This window comes from Micrasema longulum, unplaced genomic scaffold (genome assembly GCF_059751315.1).
Source record: "Micrasema longulum isolate JH-2025_06_02 unplaced genomic scaffold, ASM5975131v1 h1tg003101l, whole genome shotgun sequence".
Taxonomy (NCBI): Eukaryota; Metazoa; Arthropoda; class Insecta; order Trichoptera; family Brachycentridae; genus Micrasema; species Micrasema longulum.
Window position 1 is genome coordinate 1 of NW_028280201.1, and position 24700 is coordinate 24700.

Genomic DNA, 24700 nt, shown 5'->3' on the forward strand with positions numbered 1-24700 from the left:
TATTTATTTTTTTAAAATTTTATACAATATCCATAAAAGGTAAAACAGAGTATCAAAAAAATAAAGCAAATAAAATAGTAAACAAAAAATCCCACAAAGGTATTTATTTAACTTTTTGTAAATAATGTTTTTTGTATGTTGGCGGGCTTATTGCCAAATGGCAATTTCTTCCAATCAACCACTAAAATTATAGATTTCTTTTTATAATTCAAGTTACATAACACAATCAATAGAAAATAAAGATTAACCTGCTAAAGATATATAAAAATAGAAATAAACGTATTTGTTTATAAATTACCTTAAATCAAAACTATTACTAAATGAGAAAAGGGAAAAAAGTGGAAAGAGGAAAGGAGGGGAGATTAAGTAAGAGAAAGGAGATGTTTCTTCAGACGTGATTTAAACAGAGATAATGTAGTAACATCTTTGATGGTGGATGGGAGATGATTCCACAGTTGAGCCGCATTGACACTATGAGTTAGAGAAGAAAGAGAAATTGTGGATGGGTATTAAGAGAATTAGAACGAAGAGGTAAACCATATAGGTATGGCCTGTTCGTGGGTATACAAGAAATGTTTGTGAATTTTCGCTCGTATAATAAATAGACAATTATAATATTTTTGTGTAACATAAAAAAGAAAATATTCTGTAAAAGATTAAAAAGTATTTATTTTGATTTTTATAGTAATAAAAAATAAAACAAAAAAGGAACTGAAAAAATATAAAAAAACATCCAAATACTCCTTATTATTAAAGGGCAAAAAAATACATTATAGAAAAAAAGAGTTCATATCTTTTGTTTGAATCCAGGATAGTGCGTGTCTTTTAAAAGTAGAAAATTTTTGAAAGATTGGGATCAATGAAATGTTATCAGTAAAAAAATAATAAAAAAATTTTGGGCCTATAAAATATGCTAGCTAAATATGTCTCTGTGCTAGCCTTATTTTACAAGGTAGTATTTCTAAAACACGATTCCTTCTTTAATTTGATCTATTTGAATTACTTGTAAATACATTTTGGTTCTTAAATATATATTTTAAACATTGAAAACAAAATATTTGTCTTGTACCTAAAAGTATTTTTGATCTTTGTAGCTTATAAGTGAAAACCCCAGATTATGTATATACTATAATTGTTTATTCTAAGGTTTGGCTGCTCCTTCTAGTTGGTAAGTCTTATAAAGACTATCGTGGAAAAAGCTTGTCAGGATATGTCAAACTAAATTTAATAAAATAAATACAAAGCTTCTTTGTTTTTAACCACGTATTTTTTTTTGCTGACCGGTATCAAAGAATGAATTCTATCCCTTTTAATTTTACAGTGATAACTAATATTAAATCCTTCACAATTCCCGTAATTAAAAAAATAACATGACAAAAACCCTTGACTTATTAGCTCCATAATATGTATCAATAATGTAATATTTAGTTATCACTGTAAAAATAAAATACGATAGAATTCATAAGTTAAGTACACCTTGATAAAGAACTTCGTGTAGCTTTAAAACCGATCGGTAGAAAAAATAAGTGGTTAAAAACAAAGTTGTTTTAAATTTATTATATTATAATAAATAACCACAAAGTTAGGTGCTTTAAATACAAATTTTATCAAATATTTTTTTTGTTTTTTACAATCAGATTACAAAGAAAATAACAAAAAGTTGGACAAAACAGTACCCTGCCATTTATAAATTTCTAGAAAAACCACATATGCATACAATTTAAAAACACAAACAAAAAAATGAAGATATTTTCGACCCAACTCTTCGTAAAAAGTGAGTTACAAAATAAGAGTAACCTCGAACCTTCGAACTATAAACTGTATATTTCGAAAGTCGTTACAACTGTTTGATCAGAAATTCAATATTTTTCAAAAGATATAGTATACCTAGCTAACTATATTTTTTTGTGTAACCACATTAATTTTATTTCAATTTGGAATATTTGAAATAGTAAAATTAATTATTCTGCTAGTCATAATGACTAAGAAAACGTATTTTCAATAAATGTAAAATGGTTTTAATTCAAAGTATTATTCCAAGAAGAAAGACGAATTAAAATATATTCTCAAACAGAAATGAAATTATTCGTATCTTTCTGACGTAAAAAGATTGGCTTTAAACTGCGTTAGAACGAAAAAAAAAGCCACTAGGAAAAGGCAAGATAAAATTTAATGAGACAAACTAACGGACAACTCGGACAAATAAAGAAAATTGTCTTTAAGGTATTATTCAATTACTTTACAAAAAACTGAATTCAATAATTCTTGTTTTTTTTTTTTTTTTACTAACTTACCTCTACACTTATAATATTTTTCATTTTCATTTCATCCTCACTGTTCTGTTTTAAGGAAGACTAATTTTTTTTAAAATAATTGTTTTTGGCATTTTTTTATTATTTCTAAGAAATAACCCGCTGAGCCTCTATCCTCGAGGCTTCTCAGCAGGTAGAAAAGAAAATATATGGAGAAAAGTTATGAATAATACACCACGACACTCGGACTAATTGAGAAAAAATCTTTGTTGTGTTGGATTTTTTTCTTGCAACTGGCGGGAACCGAACCCGCGACGCCAGTTTCACAGTTGGCGGCTTAACCAACTGCGCCACAGCCCGCGGCGCCTAACTCTGAATTGAATTATAGAATTATCAAAGAATCGAATTTCAAATTTTGGTTACATGATCTTAATATTGCTACATCTCTGTATTATTAAATTACTTAAGTGTATTGTATTTTTATATTATATTAAATACCTATTTATTTTTGTCGCGTATCTTTTGTATTAATATGTAGGTATATCAAAATGTTAATACAGCCAGCTGTATATGATTTAAATTAATGTATGTAAGAGTCCCGACTTAACATGGAACTTTCTAGCAAGTCGGGATTAAAAAATGAATAATTGTTAGTGACCTACCGATGTTTTGGTTTCGGCCAGTTTCAGCCAATAAAATGGGGTACGGCAGAGGTTTCAGTTTCAGCAAAAAATTGGCTGAAACGTCGGCTCAGCCGAAACCTGCGGTCAAGATGTGTCAAATTGCGTTAGGCTCTACTCGGGTGCATCTTATGGCTCGTAACTCTAAGTTCTCGTCAGTTCTAAGGTCTTTCGTATTTATATTTTTTGTAATTCCTTTTTAGATAATAACTTAAACATCGCATGGCGTACACTGAAAAACTGTTACATATATATAATTCATCTGTACGTGTGTATGTCACTGAGCTCCTAAGCGGCTGGACCGATTTTGATGTTTTTTTGTGTGTCTGTGTGGGTCTTTGAATGGTTTAGGTTCACAATTGGACCCGGTAGGTGGGATGAGATCTCAATGTTAAATATCACTTAGTATATACTTGATCGAAAATTTGAATATCGAAAGAACGTTTCCTGAACCAGCTAATAGCAGACAAGCCAATGTTTGGGCAGGACAACGCCTGTCAGGTTCACTAGTATACCATACTCTTATAACATAACAACGAAACAAAACGTGCTAAAAATGTACAAATTTACGCATTAAATTGCCTTTTATTTAATTGCGTATTTTATTTAACACTTACTTTAATGAGCTCGTAAAGTTTAACAATAAAAACCTCTAATTTTGGGGATTTTTAAATGACTTTTAACTAATTGAAATAAGTTACGGATTCGGCTGAAAATCTTGTTTCGGTCGGTCACTAATAATTGTGCCATAATGAAATTGCATATATATATTCAAATATTTAACTTTTTCATCTGCTAACATTTTCGAGCGTTTCAAGTGTGAACAATGGAGAAACAGTGATACATGGAACGATGACTCTGTCAGTATAGTTTAGTTGATGACACAGACAGCATATAGGGCATCGAAAAGTCTTCGGCGCCCTGAATAGTTAGATAAAAAAATGATTCCTTATTTCGAGTGTCCGTGGTTTGTGTTAGATAACTCTCATAAAACTCTTTTGGGAGCGTGCCTTATAGTATTTGGTAAGAAACAAACTGATTTGTATTTTATTTGTAACGTTGCGCGTCTCGTCGTATGCGGTGTAGGCTTATTTTAAGTTCATTTGTATATCAAGGAAGTCATAGTGATGAACAATTCACGACTTATAAAAAAAATACTGTCATGCGTTTAAAATAAAAAAATGTTCACCTTCGTGCTGCTGCGGATATCCTAATCAAATTTCTGAACACATCCTGTGGTCTTGTCCCTTACCCTCTATATGAATACTGAATAGAGCTTCTCGCTACTATCCGTCACTCTGTTATAGGCCCTGTCGGATATACAAATCTGGTGGCTTCCAAAAACAATTTCAAGACTTTTACAATGTGTTGTAATAATTTCAGTGAATTAATCGTGTGCAACCAATTTAATTCCTGTCAGTGAAAAATTCACTTCCCCTTTTTCCACAATCTAATCAAGAGCATATTATCTACTTCTGGATTACCTTCTTTCAGCACAAAAGTGCTAAGGTTACCAGATTACAGAGAGGTCCCTAGGGCAGCTTTTCTCGTTCGGCAACAAGCAATTTTTCTGTGTATGTGGACACCGCCAGACTTACGTCCTTAGATGAGATATGCGGTATGTTGTGGACAAGCTGTTTTGCGTTTTCAATTGTTGCGTATCAGAACTTTGGGTTAAAAAAATAAAATAAATTAACATAAACTAATACCAATCAACATTTATATTTTGGACAATTTTACATGGGACAAATTAAATTAAATTGAAGTGTAAATTCTATATCCTTCGAATTAGCAAAATGAGGAAATTCAAAAAATATGCCATGTCGAGGATAATGTAATATGGGGACAGCAGAGAATAAGTTTCTGGAAAGATCGTGTGACCATAATGGCATAATCAAGGACCTTAAGAATAGCAATTAATAATTTACCTTAAGAAAGCAGACCTCAAGGACGACCTCCAAAAAGACGAAAAGACAGCTGGCAGTCCGCCTCTTAATAGGGAAACTTGATGCAGAGAGTAACAGGCCAACAGTTCTTAAACAAGTGAAAGAAAAAATATAAATAGCTTTTGTAAAACAAAAATGCAGTTTCTCATCTTTGAGGATAGTAGAGAGTAAAATACTTTTTTTTAAAGATAACATCGGATGCACATGTAAAATAAAAAGAAATCTTGTGCAAAAAAACTTGAACTAGCTAACTTATGAAAATAACGTTTTGTTTTATTTTATTTTTATTTTAAATACACTTTACAAAAGTGATTGCTAGAAGCATTTCAATTTCCACATTTTTGTAAGATTCTTTTTTCTTTTTAAATATCATATCTAAAGCTAAAGATAAGAAAAAAGATTTTATGTAAAACTCATGAAATGAACTGAATATTATCATTTATTCTAGTCATGACAGAACTTGGCTGCTTAAATTTGAAATTTGTAAGTTCACTCAACTTTTCGATTTTCTGAGAAACAATCTTACATATTGTTTCAAAATATTAGGAAACTTCTTTCATTCACGAGTGAACTAAATTTGGAGGGAAATTGGCGTGTTTTAACGAGAGGTAAAAATGTGAATTGTAAAAATGTTTTTTTGATTTTTACTTTAAAAAACTGAGGTATTGTAAAATCTATTTTTTTAAATTATCTCAGGATTGTTTTAATTCTTTTCCTTTAAATCACCGGGGGGGTTTCCTTGTATTTTTCATATGGTTACTGAATGGTTTTTAATGTTCGGTTTTTGGTTATGATAAATTATCAAATTAAAACAAATCGAAAGAAGGATAAGGAAATACTTTTAATTGTTTAAGTTTTATTATCACGGTAAGCATATATTTCAAATTAATTTTTTAAAAATGTTCTTTAGAAATGTTATTAAAAGTTTATATTTGTTCTTCAAACGTTATGAACTAACTAACTGAACTTATATAACAGAAATACTTATAGTTTTTTCTGTTAAAAATAATTCTTTATCATTATTCAAAAAAACGCCTACTAAGCTATCAGGCTACATTTTAAAGTCCCGTAGAATATGTTTTTCCTGAGTTACAATTATTATAGGGAAAGATTTTTAGTGAACATTTTAAAATGAAAAAAAAAACTTTTTTGTTTAAAAGAAGATTTTATTGAATTATTATTTCGTTTTAAACACCAATTCTATCATGACATAAGTAAAATAAATATTTCCGCTGTTGCCCTAAAATGTGATGTTTATTGAAAAATTAGAAATTTTAGAAACGGTTCATGGTTATTTTACCTTAATTTATTACCAAATTAATTATTAAAATAACATTAGTTTACTCTTATGTTAAATAATCAGAATCATATTAATAAATCTGTAGGATATAATAAATTGTTTTACTGAAAAGTTTATTTTAAATTTAAGTCAAATTAAATTCAATCACTTTTACAAAACGACCTCGTCTTATGAAAATAACGTTACACGAGTTATCCATAACAATTATAAGAAATGTGTCCTCAAATGTTTCCTATGTTCTTCATATCCCTTTTCAATGAATCGGTAGTCTAAAAGTGAAACAGCGAACACAGGTGTATTTAAGGTACTAATTTGGTGTAAGCTTTGATAAGATTAAAAATAATTCGTTTGATAAAGCCTCGACAAAAGAACGCGTATCAAATGAAATTTATAGGTTTTACGTAAAATAAAATACGTTGTTAAAGTATTTAACATGTAAAATCACAAACTGAGCGCTTTAAATATAAATTTTATTTTGTGTTTCAGGCGAATAAAATGTTTTAATATTTGTAGGTCTTTGCGGCGTTCTATTAAATAGCTGGATGATCATAACTTTTGTGCAAAGCCACCTACTCTCGTTCAAGAGTCACCTTTTAGTACTTAATTTATGCACGGCGTGTCTGGCTAGAGGCATCTTGGGAGGATTTCCTTTTGCGGGGCCTTCTGCAATTAGTGGAAGGTAAGAAAATATGTACATATTTTATTAGGTTTTAATATTTTAATATTTCCATTTTTTTTTCGCTTAGGTGGTAGTGTTGTGGACTCGCGGATCAAAAGATTCTAGGTTCAAATCCAACACTGCCATTATTTGATTCCCATTTTACCACTTCAAATAGTCTAAAAAATAATATTTGGATAAATATTAAAAACTTTAATTTTTTTTTTCCTAAAAAAGCCGCTTTTGAAATAATAATAAAAAACTACCGTCAAATAAAAAATAATGACTTTTTACGGGGGTGTGTAGTGAGGGTGCTATGTGTGTTTATATGGTGAAGGTTGTGTGTGTGTGATTATGTAAGAAAATGTGTGTGTATATAATGAACATCTTTGTTTTAGTCTTTCTTATGTAATTCTCACTTTTAACTTTATTTATATATTTACGTTCCTAATTCATGCTAATAAATGTAAAAAGGCACGGGGCATTTAAATAAATAAACATCTTTAAAAAAAATAATAATAATGACCTTTGAAATTATAAATTACTATGATATAACTTTTTTTGCAAAGAAAATGGCGAGATAATTGCTGAAGATGTAGGTTTTTTTATGTTTGCTGTTTGGGCACTACCCAGTTCGACTGAATTAGTTTTTTTTTCTTACAGCAATTTTCTGTATCCATCCAAATTAACAAGTGTACCGCTTTCGATTTGTTTTTAAATGTGTCGTATGAATGATTTTAACACTAAATTATTTTTACTAGGAAATAAGCTCGTTAGAGGGTGAATAAATAATTCCGTTTGGAATTGTCAATAAATTACAAAAAAAAGTAATCCGTTATTTTACAAAAGTAATCCAGAAAGTGTACTAAGTTATTTTATAAAAAGTGAGACAATAAAATAAAAGCGAACTTTCATTTATCACTGATTAATATAAACGAAAGTGCATTATTATTTAGATGGTTATTTGGACAATCGTGCTGTCAGCTATATGCATTTATGCATCAACTTCTGGGAGTCTTCCAAATGGCAGCCTTAACTCTACTGTGCTTTGAGAGATTTTTCCTCGCCAGGAAAATGAAATACGGTAAGAAATATATCAGATTGAAACAACTTAATTAACAATTTAAAATAACTCATAGTGCAGTTCAGCGAATTTAGAGCAAGGTTGCATAGAGAACATTGCTTATAGAACATTGTTCTCCACATATCGAACATTTCATTGGTATTTCAACTGTAGCGTATCTTCATAATTATTTTTTTTATTTTTTTATCCTTTAACAATAATTCAGGTCTGAAGGGGTTAATTAACAATTTAAAATAACTTATAGTGCAGTTCAGCGAATTTAGACCAAGGTTGCATAGAGAACATTGCTTATAGAACATTGTTCTCCACATATCGAACATTTCATTGGTATTTCAACTGTAGAGTATCTTCATAATTTAAAAAAAAATATTTTTTCCTTTAACAATAATGCAGGTCTGAAGGGGTTAATTAACAATTCAAAATAACTTATAGTGCAGTTCAGCAAATTTAGACCAAGGTTGCATAGAGAACATTGCTTATAGAACATTGTTTTCCACATATCGAACATTTCATTGGTATTTCAAGTGTAGCGTATCTTTAATTTAAAAAATATTTTTTTTAATATGGGAGTTGCATTTATTATTTACCTTGCTTATGTAAAAGGTTTATAATATAAAAACAAGGATTTTTCTGCTTTAAATAAGCTTCTATTTTATAAATGTCGGAATCAGGAGGGGTATTCCATAGTGGACCAATCAGGAACTTCTCTAGCATTTGGTCTAGTGAAGAGGAAATTACTTAAAACTCTTCAGAAGAAGCCGGCCTACTGACGGTCATCGAAAGGCTTTCCCTTCCACTGGAAGACTGTTCGGCATTTCGGTTCCTTCATTGGTTTATTTTTTTAAATTTGTTTTTATTGAAATAAACGGCACTTAGTGCCTTTTACATATTAGTTACAAATACAATTAAATATACATACTTGTCAGCTTAATTTAAGTAATACAGAGCATTTAAAACAATATTATTAATTTAGAAAGTCTACGAAATATAAACTATATAAAAGAATAAAATATTACCAGTTATAGAATTATCGATAAAAAAAGATAATTTTGTATTAGAAATACTTTAAACCAGTTAAAAAAAATAACAAAGAAGACAATTTTGAATAACATTAAAAAATATATATATGTATGTATTATTATTGAAAACTAATATTTAGGTAAATAGTATATGTTTATGTAGAAAAATATACAATGATGTAAAAAAAATGATAAAGAGAAATATTTTTTACTTATAAATTAATTAAGAAAAGAAACGAAAAAAGAAAAAAAAAACACAAAAAAAGAAGTTTAAAACAAATTTTTAACAAAAGTAACAAATAGTTACCTAGAACTATTACCAATAAAATAAAGTAGAAGAGCCGTTCTATATGTAATAAATTTCATGCGAAATAAGTCACCAATGTCCTGGTAATTAATTTTAACAATGTCCTGCACTAACTTGACCATGTTAGATACTACCTCTTGTGCGAGTTCTTTATGGAGTATTACGAGAACCTATGCGGTAAAAGATCGATGATATTTCATATTTTGATTATTTGATACATGAAGGATGATCAGTACCACGCTTCAAATCAAGTTCAGGAAAATATATTGGACAATTGTTTTTACCAAATGAAGAGAACAAGAAGAAACAACAAAAAAATACAACAATTTAGTCAATAATGTATTATTTTGTAACAAATTAGTCAGTAATTCATGGCATCTTCACCTTACAATGCGCAAATATCGCTAGCAGCTTTGGCAGCTTTATTCCCTCGATTGAACCCGAACAGAGAGAGGTGTCGAAAATGCTCACTTTCGTCAACTTGACATTTCATTTTGATGGCTTATAATCTAAATAATATACATAACGTTAAATCAAACAGAATATTTTGTAAAACCGAAAAATTATTTTAAATATCGAACCTTTACCATATTGTTGTGTTTTTGGTGTTTATTTTTTTTTTTTAAATACAGGGATTTTAAGACCTAATAAGTATTTCATGAAAGCAAACCCGGCATCCTAGGATCCTAGGCATAGTAGGCAAAAGCTCATTCACTCACGAGGCGGACTAATTTCTACTCCTTACCCTCAAGATTTTTCCTTGAGAGTAGTCATAGAGTCAAAAGCACGCGTCTGGGGTTGTATTTCTATTTCATACACAGAAACATATTCTTTATTTCGCCCGAACACAGGAAAACTTGTTTAACTTAAACGTTATTATCTCCTTTCTCAATTTGAATACACATTAACTATTTTATAAATGTATTTAACATGAACTTTAAAAAAAAAAAATAACAAAATTAATAAAAAGAAACGAAGTATTTATATGTCCTAACGAATAAATTCTATATCCATTAATGCATTCACTTTTCATTCGCACGTACGATTATTTAACAATGTGGAAGTTGAGTGCTACGAGAAATTGGACATAAAAATGGATTTCTTAAGCGCGTTTACTATTAAAGAATTTAATTGTATGGCGTAGTTTTTCGATAATGTATAAAAAAATCAATGAAAATGAACTACTTTGAACGACGTCACTCGTTCTTCCGAATCAACCGATGATGAGAGTGTTGTGATAGGTTTCCGGATTACGGGAAGCCAACCCACCAAACAGCAGAACTCAGCGAAGAGAACTTGTGACGTCACAGGTGGAGTAATTTCAAAATCACAACACATGACATGCGTCGTGGCTTAGTTGGTTGAACAGCCAACTGTGAAACTGGCGTTGTGGGTTTAATTCCCGCTAGTTACAAAAAGCTATTCCCCCTAGTGAAAGATCCGAGAATTTTTTTTCTTCATAAATTGGTCTGGATGTTGTGGTGAATTTTTCATAACTTTCTTCCAAATTTTCCCTTTCCCACTTTCTTATGAGTCTCTAAAATTTTTGAGAAAGGAATATGGAAGTCAAGGCATTTACAGGGCTTATCACTTGTCATTGGCTGGTTTAAGTGGTCAATTCATACACTGCGTAACATTCACCATTCTGCCTATTTTTGAACATCGTCACTTCATGAACTTTTGTATCAGTTGACTTTTGTGAAGTAAAAGAGCTGAAACCTTTATCATGTGGGTTAAATTCATCCAGCTGAACCGTTTCACCTACAAGGCAACGCCAATGACAATGATTTCCCTCTCTGTTGCAACTAAATTAAATATGAATAACTTCCTAAGGCGGAAATCCAGCCAGTCTGCAAGCATTTGGACATACTCAAAACATTGTTGACCACTAAACTTCTTCATTTAGTTGTTATTTTCCCATTGTGATTTATGTACCTGTCATTTTTTTTTATTCATTTATTTATTAATTTTTCAAAAATATTTACAAAATAGTCTTAAATTAAAGTCCTGCTGAGTTGCATACATACAACTTGTCAGCAGGTTCTTATAAATTGCATCGATTATTCACACTCAACCTACATTAATAATAATTTTACTTGAAAAACATATAACAATATCAAAAATTAAAAACTATCACGAATAAAAAAATCTTTTTTCTATTAACCATAATTTGAGCAAACGTCTCGCTCCTGTATTTAACTCAGTATTTTTAATATTGTTTGGTAGCATGTTAAATATTTTAGGTATACTGTATTGCAGTGTCCTTTTGCCATATTTATTGCCATATCCAGGAACAGCTAGCCCTTCCATACTAGTAAACCTGGTGTAGGAATCATGTACCAACTTGTGTTTATACTCGGAGTGCGACGCATGCTGACAAATTACGTACCAAAGTAGAGCCCTAACAGATAATTTATTTACAGATTTATACATCAATGATTTGAAATATTGTGTCTCTGGCGGTATACATCTTTATATAGTAGAAATTTGACTATTGCATTTTTCAAAATTTGAATAAAATTAGTTTTAGTTTCACTTGATAACCCCCAGGAAGTTATGGCGTATCGTATAATTGATTCAGAGAGAAATAAATAAATAATTCGTAAAGTATTAACAGGGACATAATATTGTAATATATACATTCTCTGACTTATTGCTCTTTATCTTAATTATAAGATTAAGATATTATGTATGAAGAAGAATAGTTTGTAGTAAGTAGTGATAGTCGCTTATGGCGTCTATACGTAATTCCCAAGTTCGAAATATTGTCAAATGTATTTTTATCAGAGCAATACCTATTGACATTATTACGTTTGCTTTGTGCGAAAAACATAAGAAGAGAATGTATGTAAAACCCACCTCGTAAATAATAATTTGTTTTCTTAAGTTTCCCTATGATCTATGCTGACAAATTAAGTGACTGATTTTGTTTTTATTCCCTGAATTGAACATTTTTCCTTTTTCTTTTTAAATTTGCAGCGTAAATATAATTAAGTTTTTACTTCTCTAGAAACCATTCCATTTCTTTGATTCAAATTATGTCAAACCGTTTGTAGGAACAAAATGTATTTTTAAAGGATTATTTTCATAACCTTGGAATAAGGATTTGAATAAAGAAAGCTCTAAGAGTAATTTCTAGAAAGCTTGTTTTTCATGTATAATCGAATTTATCTTTCCCTTTTTTTCGAATATCGTAATGAAAGAAAAATTTGACGCTTTTACTATTTAAAAATTCATTACAAAATTCTTTGATGGGTAACTATGTAAGTTGGGTATATTGTTTACCATGATACGACTTCAAATCTGGGATCACTTGAATATTTTTTGTCATAAAAATGTAACTACGATACGAGTACATAAAATAATTTAATTGACTCAACGAATATGGCGAATATTTTTGAGTTTCCTACGCAAATCCCTCCCACTAAGAGAAATCCAGTCCTTAATTAAAAATAGTTTTTGTCATTGAGACCTTAATACGCTCTTCCAAAATATTGAAGACTCTCTGTGCGTTAAATGAGAGATGTCTCTGAGAAAAAGTCGTACGGGTTTTGGGTAAGACATAATTCATGCTCTGGAAAAACCTCGTACGGACATTTAGCTGATACCTCTCCATATTGTTCGACTAGAAGTGTGTAAGTGCTTCTTTTAGGAACAGTTGTCTCATATCCAGCACTTTCATGTATTGGAACAAAAATAAAAGAGTTAAAATTAAAATAATTTAAGTATAAAGTAATAATATTTGTATCAATTTAAGTTTTGTTTGAATGCATATAATAAAAACCAGTGAAAATTTAATATTTTTTTGAAGTTTTATAATGAAAATGTATTTGAATTACATGTATTTAAATTTTATTAAAACTATAATAAGGGCCGCTGGTTGGTAGTTCCATCGACAGCTGTGTCCCCGGGCCCGGGGGTAATGAAGTAATTCTCTGAAAGCAAAAAATCCCGGCAGATAATTCTTATCGATTAGTTTCATTGTTTGTATTTTAATGGATACAATAAAGGAAAATGAACGTGTGTTACCTGATCGTTTAATATATTTTTATCCGGGCAATTATTAAACACAAGTTATGTATTACAATATTAATTATATAAATAAAAAAAAACGTAACCGAGTAAAACATATTTTTCCTGATAAACTATTAAATATTAATGGTGAATGTTAGACAATGTACAAAGTGGCCACTTAAACCAGCCAATGACAGGTCATAAACCCTGTTATTGCCTGGACCTTTATATTCCATTTTATTAAATGTTCTTCATCTCTGTTGTAAAACATAAATATAAAATAATAGTTAGTCATCGGGTTATAAGACATTGGTGTTAATGAGGAAGTTCAGCTCTACGGAAAATTTGATTTATAAAATGAATTTTTAGGCGCGGTAAAAATAAGAGCATTGTATGACAAGGTTTCTTAAAAATGTCTGAAAAAAAATACCCTAATGAAACCGAACTACTGTTAACGGCGTCACTAGTTCTTCCGAATTAACCAATGATAAGAGAGTGGGGATTTCCGGTTTACGGTAAGTCAACTGGCCATTCTGGCCAAGGGGGAGAAGACTGGATACATCACACGCGGAGTAATTTCAAAAATACAAAACTTAAAAAAACCATAGATCTAATAATACGATGTAAAATATAATTCTAGCTTAGTTTAATAGTCCATTGACAAAAAAACCCAAAGAAAACTTTTATACTTCCTCATTAAGATTCAAATAAAAGAGTATATGCATAATATTGAACACACATGTAAAATAATGAACAGATATTCATTTTGTTTTTGATACTTCGAAAATAAAAAAATATTATTAAGAAGAACAAAAAACTCTACCTGTTAAATACCTGTGAAATGTTAAAAAAATCATTTTTAAAAAGGGAGAAATAAAGAAAAACTATTCAATGAAATAATATTCATACACTGTTGTGGTCCCGTGGTAGTATTATGGACTCACATGCCAAAGGTCCGAGGTTCAAATCCCACTCTAACACAACGTGATTTCCATTTTTCCAGCACAAGTTATTTACTACTTTTAGGAAATGGTCTGAAAATCTAAATATTTGAGTAAGTAATAAGAACTCAAGTTGTTCTCTCTTCAAAAAAAAAAAAGAATAATATAGTACATTACGATTTAAAACCTTTTTTCCTTAATTATAATGACCTTGTAGTTGATGTATTAAGCATCATAAGTAGCATCTAAGAATTGCTGAAACGAGTTGTTTTAGTAAATGGTTAGCTAGAAATTTTATTTTTATTTTTATTATAATGCAAGTAACATAATACCATCAAAGCCCGTATGGAAAAAATACTTATTTTATATTACTCGTATGTAGTATTTTTAGATTTTTTATAAAAATAATTTTTCATAAAAATTCTACTTTTTGATTCGTAAGGTCCTCTTAATATACTTCACGTATCAGAAAATTATACAACTGGTCAGTAAAGTTATATCACAGGACCGGAGGACCGTAATATCATTTCATCAGAATACATTATTATCGAAGGTTGAATAAATAAATAAATTATCCCTCTTCTCGAGGGTATGTCAAAACAACTGTTGCTGGCTTTGACGAAGGAAGCTTTTCATATTTTTTAGCGTCTATTTATTCCCCTAAGAATCATAGCCGAACACATTTAATCGTACTTAAAATAAGTTCATCAATTCGTTTTAATATTTTTCTATCCAGCGAACTGGAAAACAACATTTACAAGGAAGTGATTAAGCGACTTAAGCGTGTTTTTCTCAAAAAGTTTGCTGTTCAGATTAAACAAAAATATTTTGTTCAAAATGTCTAAGAGATTTTGTGCGTCATAGGCTATTGACGATATATACCACCATTGATTTTTTATTTAGTTAATATTGAAGAAAATTTATACCTAACTATCACAACAGAGATGGATACTATTTTTGAAAGGAGAATATTAAATCCTTTTTGTATTTATCTTTGAACCTTTATGTTTCTTCCATCTGTAGATTTTTGTTAAGTAAAAAAGATAAAATCCTTACTCATGTAGGTTAAACATATTCTACCTAATCATTTAACCTACCAGGAAACGCCTGAAAAACTACTCAAGTTTTTTAATATTTCTTAAAACAGCTAGTTTAGCCAATGATATTTTGATTAATTAATTGATCAATCTTGAAAAAATCAACTAATCATTCATCGTTTTCCTATACTTAGCCATCGTTCCATAGAACACTGTATTAGTACACCAAATTAGTGATGTAACGAATATTCGTATTCCCATTCGCATTCGTGTCCGCAGAAAATATGCGAATGTTTTGCGAAAATTATTTTAGTAAAAGTTAATCTCTTAAGAGGAAAAAATAAATAAAATATTGTAAAAAAACTACAGTTCAATAATTTTCTTTTATTAAGTTGGCCAGCTTTAATTTACAATGTATTAATAATTTTGCCGACCAAAATCCAAAAACATAAGTATTTTACTTACAACTACACAAATTGACGTAGATCTTATTTGACTACGATAAGAATTAAACCATTCAGCAGTCTTCTTGAGTTGAAATTATTCAGTATTGTTTTTTTATACTCACAATATTTCATATTGATCTCTGAAAAACAAATAAACAAAGTCTTTAAACAATTTTCACGAAACTCTGTAATAAAATACACGAAAATAAAATGATCTTATTTCTCCTACTCTCTGCCTAAAATAATGAAATAAATAACATGCTTGTATTTTACTACTAATATTTAAGACAGAAGGAAGAATAAACTGACGTTTCAATATTTAGCTTTTGATAGATAACTAAAATATAAAGTCTTTGATCATTTTACAGAACTTTGAAACCAACTTACGCGCAGGCCAACCGCCAACAGCCAGCACTGACAGGCTCGTGCAAGTCAATATTCGCATTCGCATTCGCAACAAATGCAGGCAACAAATATTCGTATTCGTATTCGCGAATATCCAAAATCACACATTTGTTACATCACTACACCAAATGCACTGTTTTTCTACCATTTGTTACACTAAGATAATGTAACCAGTTTTACCCTTCAGGTGCCAGGCTAAGGACAAAAAATATTGCAAAATCTACTACCTACGAGTCCGAAAACATTTGAACATTGTCACAGACATCATTATTGACATTAATGTACACTTGATTTTGTATAGGACATTGCATTGGAACACCAGATGTAGCGTATCACGAGTGACAAACATTTTTTTATTATTGTTGAATGTACAAAATTTATATTTACAGGAAAAGAATTGAGTGTGAAATTCTACGTCTTTTGTATAAGCCTGTGTTGGATCTTATCCGTCGGATTTTCTATACCACCATTACTGAACTATGGGGCTTTTGGTTGTGACGTTAGTGGTACATCGTGCTCATTAGATTGGAGACTCAGTAGCAAAAAACAAGCTGCTTTCAACATCCCTCTAGTCCTGTTTGCTGGTGTACTTCCCGTTTTTATTATGTAAGTAAAACATGTTCATAAATATTTTTTATCAGCATTCCCATTTTGGGAAATCTCTTTTATCTTGCGGTGCCTTATCAGGTCTCCCCGACGCGATGTTGGCGATCGCTTCAGCGAACGCATCTCGGTCTTGCGCTACTCCGAGACCCAGACAACTGCTTGTTGGATGTACTCGCCATAGTAATTCCTGGGAAAAGATGACCAGAGTGGTTTTCCGTTGCCTTTTCTGGTGGATTTTTCTATCGAGGTTTTTTTTTTTTTTTTTTTTTTTTTTTTTTTTTTTTAAAAAAAAGAAATATTTGCGTTCTTATGATTTACCCAAATATTTAATTTTGAGGGCCATTTTCAACGAGTTGTAAATAACTCACTATTAGGAAATGGAATCAAGTTGGAGTAGAGTGGGATTCGAACCACGGACCTTTGGCCCGTGAGTCCGAGACACTAGCCACGGGACCACAACCCGATCTACCCGAGGTTACCTTCCCTTAGCTGGTTGGTTCTGGTTTGGAGGCGCCAGAAACTCGCTTTTCATCCTTTCGTTATTTGCTGTGATCACACAGTTAGGAGTGTGATCCCATCGTCCCATCTCAACACATGGAGTTGGGACTTATGTCTCAAATAATGTACAGTAAACTTATGTATGTAAATAAATAAATTAAAAAAAATAAAATTGCCCGGGGTTCGCGACGTGGATGCTAACGACACCCTCCAGCAAGATGTGACTTATTGCGACTCTACTGGCAGTTTGAACCCCATTTTTTATATGGGACTTGTTTATTTTTTGCCTTGCTTATTTTATTATATACAAAACACAAAAAAAAATCTTATCCGCACTGTAATAATGAATAGTTCACTGAATTCATATTCCAATCTTAGCGTATCTTAACGATTTGGTAGATATAATCCGGATTAATAGACTTTTGAAGCCGTTTTTCCGTTTCACTTGAAAAGATCACGGCATTTTGTGTCCTTTTATCACTATACTGTTATTCTCTTATGCATCCTGTCATCCGATGTCATTATTACCCGTACTTTTCTAACTTCGTAAGATCCTACCTCTTGTGATAAGTCAATGCGACTGACGACGGAATGAGTGCGCCTTAAATCCTCACCGACGCTTCAGCATCGCGCCCCCAGGTTATGTCTTTTAAGGCTGAAGAGCGGGCAATGCATCAACAAGTAGGGAACATCTTAAAGGGTTTTATCATCACAATGACAACTGATGATGCCGGAAAGTATAAAACGGTGCAGGTAGCTTACAAACAAGTCAATTCTCCACTTTTTATTTTTTTAATTTTTTTTTTATATGGGAGTTGCTTTATTATTTACCTTGCTTATAATAAACAAGGTTTATATTTCAAAAAGTGGATTTTTCTGCAATCAAATATCTTAAAATTCATCTAAACTATTGGGATCAGGAGGGATACATTAATGTGGGCTAATCAGGAACTTCTCAGCATTTGTTCACGTGGAGAGGAAACCACTTAAAACTCTTCAGGAGAAGCCGGCCTGTTGGCAGTAGTCAACAGGCCTTCCGTTCCACTAGAGGAGTGTTCGGCATTTTCTTCCCTACTTTGGTTTATTTTACCAATAGTCTGCACTATATTGATCATGTATAATACTACCTCTCGTGTGAGTTCTTTATTACCTATCACCGATGGGATGTCGCATAGATCTTCACTCAAGCTTCTGCGTCGCGCCTCCAGCTGTTGTCTTTGAAAGCTGAAAAATGGGCAATGCATCAACAGGTGAGGGACATCTTGAGGAGTTTCATCGTCGCATGGGCAGCTGTCGATCTCTGAGAGCTTGAAGCGATGCAGGTAGCTCATGAAGCCACCATGACCCGTAAGCATCTGGGTGAGCTCGTAGCCAGCATTTTGAATTTTTCTGAAATCATAGGCATGAAATTTGTAGGGAAAAAATTTTAGTTACACTTCCAGTTGTCTCACTCAAATAGCGATCGTTCCAGAGTTGAAGGGTCCTGCTTCTTATTTTCCTTTTGGCAAAACTGAGCGGAAAATCGGTGAAATCGGGGGCTGTTTTCTTAAGCGTAGCAATTCACCACTTGCGTTAGCCCTCATGGTGGTACAATTATTAAAAACACATCATATTCATAATAATATTATTATGCATTTTAAATACGGGTTGATCAATCCGTAATCGGTAAGCAAACATAAGTAATTAAATAGTGTAAATTGTAAACTTAATTTATTTTCGAAACACGTGCGTTATGACGTATGTAATTAACGCTGCTGCCTTGTATTAATTGCCTACATAAATACATGTGATCAATGATCGTGTACTTGTAAAAAGATTATAAAACCCTTAGTTTTCATTAAATTAGCGAAATAAAATGTAAAAGCAAAAAGTTAGTTAATAAAAAAATATATCCTGTTTTTTGGCATCACAGACATTAAAAATAAATTAACTACGGTATTTAAACTCCTTCAGTTTTTATTGCGGCATTGAAAAAATTCTGAGATTTAAAAAATAATTATTTCTTTTGATTTTATTTCCTTTTTAGGTTCATTTCACTATGGAAGGCAATTAATCTGAACAGAATAATAAGAAGTTCGGAGATGGAATGGGAGCAGTGGTCTATAACTAAGGTAAATATAAATATAAGTAGGTAAATACTCGTATAATAATGATTTACGATTCAGGCTACCGATTACAATGAAAAAAAAAATTGCTATCTCAAAATTTGTATGTTTGTGTATTTTTTTAGTTGCCTGCCTCTACTACTACTACTACCATCACGCCATTTCCCCTTAGAGGTAGGCAGAGAGAATAGACCGCCACACATGTCTATCCTGGCATACATTTCTAGCCTCTTCCACATTCACACATTTTGTCATACATGCCCTTCGGTTCAGCCTGCTTTTGACATGACCAGACTTAAGATTTTAGTTTATCTGATCATGCCACGTCTTCCTTGGTCATCCTCGTCTCACGTTACCGTAAATTTTCGCCATATTTACTTGTTTTACCATTCTTTTGTCATCCATTTTTTCTACATGATCAAACCATCTCTGAGACCCTTTCTTAATCTTATCAATTATACCTGACTCAAATTTACACTTTCACCTGATTTCATCTTTCGTAACCTGTCACACATCGATTTCCCACACATTTGTCTAAGAGATCGCAATTCAATCGCGTTCACTCGGCTTTCACCCTTCCTCTGCCAGTTCCATGTTTTACCTCCATACATAAGTGTTGGGACTAAAACTCCGCACTTGCCTTTCTCGACTATAAATAAAGTACTATCAACATTTTACAAAAGCGATGAAGAATATTTTAGAGAAGGTAATATAAAAGTCTAGGCATCTACAGGGCTTATGACCTGTCATTGGCTGGTTTAAGTGATCACTTTACACACTTTGTAACGGTCACTATTCCGCCCATATTTAAACATCTATATTCCTTAAATTCTTTCATCTGTTGATGTTTTCTGTTTGATCTGTTTTTTTGTTTGTTTTTTCTCTAAAATATTATTCATTGCTCATGTAAAATGTTAATATTAACAGCTCCCAGAGGGTTGAATCCAGTCTTTGTCTACCAAAATTTGGACAAACTCAAAATATTGTTAAAATAGTACCAATTATGCTACCGACAAAATCGTTTAAAAATATGGTGCACGCATGATGCTGCCTGTTGTTGATGATAATATAATAACGATTTTTTTATTTTTAAATCATATAACACAAAGTATTTTACATGTATTATACGTCGAATTACTTTCCCAGGAGTTACAAGAACTCGATTCGAGACATAAGTAATATTAACATTAAAAAAATAACACACATTTAAAACAACAAAAAACAAAGCAAGTTTTGCACCTTTATAACTAAATATAGCACAACAATATATACGCCAAAAACCTTTTCTTACACAAACAGAATAGATATATAAAAAAAAAAGCTTTTAAGAATGAAAAAAGTAGTGAATCTACTAAGGAAGATAAGGGCATTAACATCATATGCCAGGCAGGTGATGCAGCTATAGTGATGATGAGAACATATCCATCTCAGTTAGTAAACATCTGGATGCCTAAGAAATGTCATATATTACAATTAACACATGATCATTGGAAACATAATTCGGTTATACAAAACGTGTGTCAGACCGATCATGGTGTATACAATAGAGGCGCGGATAGATAGAGAGAAAATAAAAAATACGAAAAACCAAGTAGAAAAACTAAATAGAAAACTAAATATAAAAACCAAATAACTGCTCAGAACATCAGAGATGAAAGTACTAAAGGCAATCGCAGGGAAACCCAAAGAGGTAGAATCTAGAGCCAAGAACTTAGACGGGATTGCGATACCCAGTGCATAGAAAATAAATTTTGGAGAGATTACGTCAGTAATTCCATTAATGGACAGCTCCAAAATCCGCTATACCATTGCTCACGAAATCCCGGCCGTTTGCCGTCTGCCCGGAAGACCACCAAGGAGAGGGAAGAACAACTGAAACTCAAAGTCTCAGGAGTTAGCTTTTAGCTGATACCTGATTAATCGATCTTAACCGAGAAGAAGAAGAAGAATAAGCTTTCAGAAATAATTTTCACTCAGATCTTCATAGAAAATGTTTAGGTAGAGGGCATTGAGAGCCACGCTTTGCAATTTGCGCATAATGTTTACGTTGTAATTTCATAATTTATTTTTTAAATATTATGTATCCTTCCACTTTCCATTATGTTGTATCCGAACTCAACGCAGTCTCTTGGTATTATGGAGTTTAGGATACATAACTATTTTATAAAATATCTTTACCGTTGTATTAAATATGTAAACAAAATTAAAAAAAAACACTAGACAGAATGGTGAATGTTACGCAGTGATCACTTAAAAAACGCATATGATTTAGATATAGATAAACCCTGTAAATGCCAAGATTTCCACTCCCTAATGTTTCCTTAATTTCAGTCGTGTTGTCCATCAATGATAATTTCTTCGTCTATGTTAAGATCATTTAAAGGGTTTAATTCCAGTATTAGTCTACAAAGATTTAGACGTACTTGTTCAAAATACTGTTTGTTAATGCATCAAAGTTATTTAACTCAGTATTAAAACAGTTTGTTAAAGTATGCTTTATTTTTTCAATAAAATATATCTACGTAAAATCCTAAATTACTTATTTATTACATAATAAGGATAAAAATAAAAACACACTAGTTCTAACCACTTATTATTTATTTTATAACATACCAGTTTCTGAGCTATTACGCGCTTCTTCAACATGGTATAATTATTAACAAATGAATACCATCCTGATTTACGAAAGTAACAGTGTGCACCTAAGGCGGCCTCTGTGGTGTAGTGGTTAAGACACTTGAGTCACGCACGGAAGGTTCCGGGTTCGATTCCTGATGAGAACACAAAAATCTAATTCTGATTTTTCTTGAGCCTGAGTGTTCTGTACTGTAATTCAGCATCATAAGCATCCTGACCTGTTGTGGTACGAAAAAAATTAAATATATACATTGTATGCGATGTAATGTATGAGCGCGTAGTAGCTCAGAAACCGGTCTGTAATAAATTTAATAAGTTTGTTATAGAAAATAAAAGACGAGTGATACTTTAATCCACGAATTTGGAATATCTAGTGACCAGTTTCATCGCTTTCGCGACATCTTCGAGACTGGTATCTTTATTAAGAAACTCCATGTATTTAAACAAAACAGAGAGCAAGGATAGAGAATTCAAAATTACATGAGAGTAAATAAAATTATTTTTGTCTTAAAGATCATTTACAAAGTGTTTTAGGTTAACTAATGAGTTGACATTTATTTATTTATTTGACGGACTTGTGCAGTCCATTCTAACAATGGCAAATACAATTTCTTTTAATAAATCACAATACTAGAGAAAATAACAAAATTAGACTTCCATTTAGGAAAAAGGCAAAGTCACAAAATTCAATTTTATTTAAAGCAATTAAAAAGTATTACGAAATGGAAAAAAATATTTATGAAGAAAAAAACATATCAAAATTTAAAATAATGGTCAAGACATATGTGATAAACAATTTATAAATTAAATATATTTGTAATGTTATTATTAGAACACACATAACAATATGTATGATATGTGTGCCCTACTTTAAGATTTAAATAAAAAATACAGGCACAAATAAAATAAAATATAACTAAATCAAATTAAAGCTAGGACCAAAAAAAAAAATTAATACTTCAAGACAAGATCCGGTCTATCCGGACACAATCGGGACATTGGTGCATGCGAGCCATAGTTTGTGCTGTGTTGATCGAGGAACAGCCCATTATTATTTCGCAACCGGTGGATCGGAACATTGAATGCCACTTGTTTCAGTAACGATGGTACATCAATTAGGCCATTCAGAAAATTAAACATAAATATGGAGTCAATGTTATTTCTACGTTTTTGTAGACTTGAGATTTTTAACATTGACTCCATTTCTCCGTAAGTGTAGTCTCCCCCCTCGAGGCCAATCATCCATGCTACTTTTCTTAGCAAACGATGTTGCACCGATTCGATATGATTTATCCGGATATATAATGATATTTCTAATGAGTTTAAGTATTGAGTATGTATTATTTTGAATTGTCCCATCCTTCATGAGTCTGATTTCTGACGATTTCTGGAAAACAAACGGTAAAAAGTTATTAGTAAAATTATTACAATGGGTATAGTAATGGGGAATACACGTGTGTAAGCTGTTCATTAAGTAATTCTACGTCGGGTTTATTTTTTAATCTATTAATTTCGAGAATTTTCTGTTATATTCCAAATTTGATATTCCAAACATTCCGGATATTCCAAATTTGTAGGTTAAAGTATCACTCGTCTTTTATTTTCTGTAATAAATTACAATGAACTTCCATCAAGAATTTTCACTTACAAACTTAAATTTTATAAGCGTTTTTACTTTAATTTTATCTACCTGTATTACAATTTATTATGGAAATTAAAAAAACTCAAGTATGTCGCGTAGCAATTAAACCGGTCACAGATTTTAGATGCTAAATTTGTGGATTAAAGAATCACTTGTCTTTTTTTTCTATGATAATAAAAAGTAATGAATTTTCCCCAAGAACTTTCACTAACAAACTTGAATGTTTTCTGTATTATGATTATTGTACATTAAATTTACGGTAAAATGAATCTCATTGTGCATACATGACATTTTTTTTCGTTTAGAGCACAATTGGTCTGACGTGCCTGATGCTGCTTCTCTGGACTCCACAGGCTGTTCTGGCAGTGTGGGTGGGAGGAGGAGGAGGATACGCTTGGGGGAATTGGTTATCCAGCTCTCCTCCTGCAGCCCTGGCCCTCTTAGCACCTCTAGGAGCAGAGGTATTTAAAAAAAATACAAATTGAAAAGTAGAAATGCAGAACAGATTTGCGAAAGGAATGTGGAAGTCTGCGCATTTACAGGGCAAATGACCTGTAATTGGATGACGTTAAGTGTTCCCTTTACATACTGTAACTTTTACCATTCTGTCTGGTTTTCTTAAATTCTTCAATCCGTTGATTATGTATTTTTTCCTAGCCTTGACACCTTTCTGCTAAAAAAAAGTAATCTAGAAGTAAAAGAAAAACTATCGAAAACCATGTTAAATATTAATAGATTTTTTTCCCCGAAATTATTATTTATTTTCCATCTTTACGGAGACAGAAAAAAAGAACGACTTCTCTGGCCACCCTCAAAAAAACAAATTTTTAATCTTATTTTTACTCTTCTTTCCTGGATTGTCTTCCTGTCTCCTTCCAAACTCCTTACCTAATCCCATAACCAATGCATGCCTCTTCATAATGTTATATAAGCATTTCTAAATAGTCCACCTACTAAATAAAAACTGTCTGCCCACTATTTACAAATATTGACCAACTTATACCAACAATATTTTGAGTTTGTCCAAATTTTTGCAGACAAGGACTGGATTCAACTCCCTGGGGAGCTGTTAATATTAACTTATTACAACAGAGATGAAGAATATTTTACAGAAGGTAATATA

At 31.5% G+C, this 24700-nt stretch overlaps 1 protein-coding gene across 1 annotated transcript; it reads left to right on the forward strand.

Moving 5' to 3' along the window:
- Positions 1-3818: 3818 nt before the first annotated feature.
- On the forward strand, positions 3819-24038 carry LOC148271097 (visual pigment-like receptor peropsin; the record flags this gene model as incomplete). The annotated part of the gene is made up of 6 exons (XM_088241839.1): positions 3819-3955; positions 6692-6857; positions 7793-7920; positions 16479-16695; positions 19220-19304; positions 23883-24038. Coding segments are annotated over exons 1-6 (834 nt in total), but the record flags the coding sequence as incomplete, so codon positions are not given.
- Between the last annotated feature and the right edge of the window lie 662 nt (positions 24039-24700).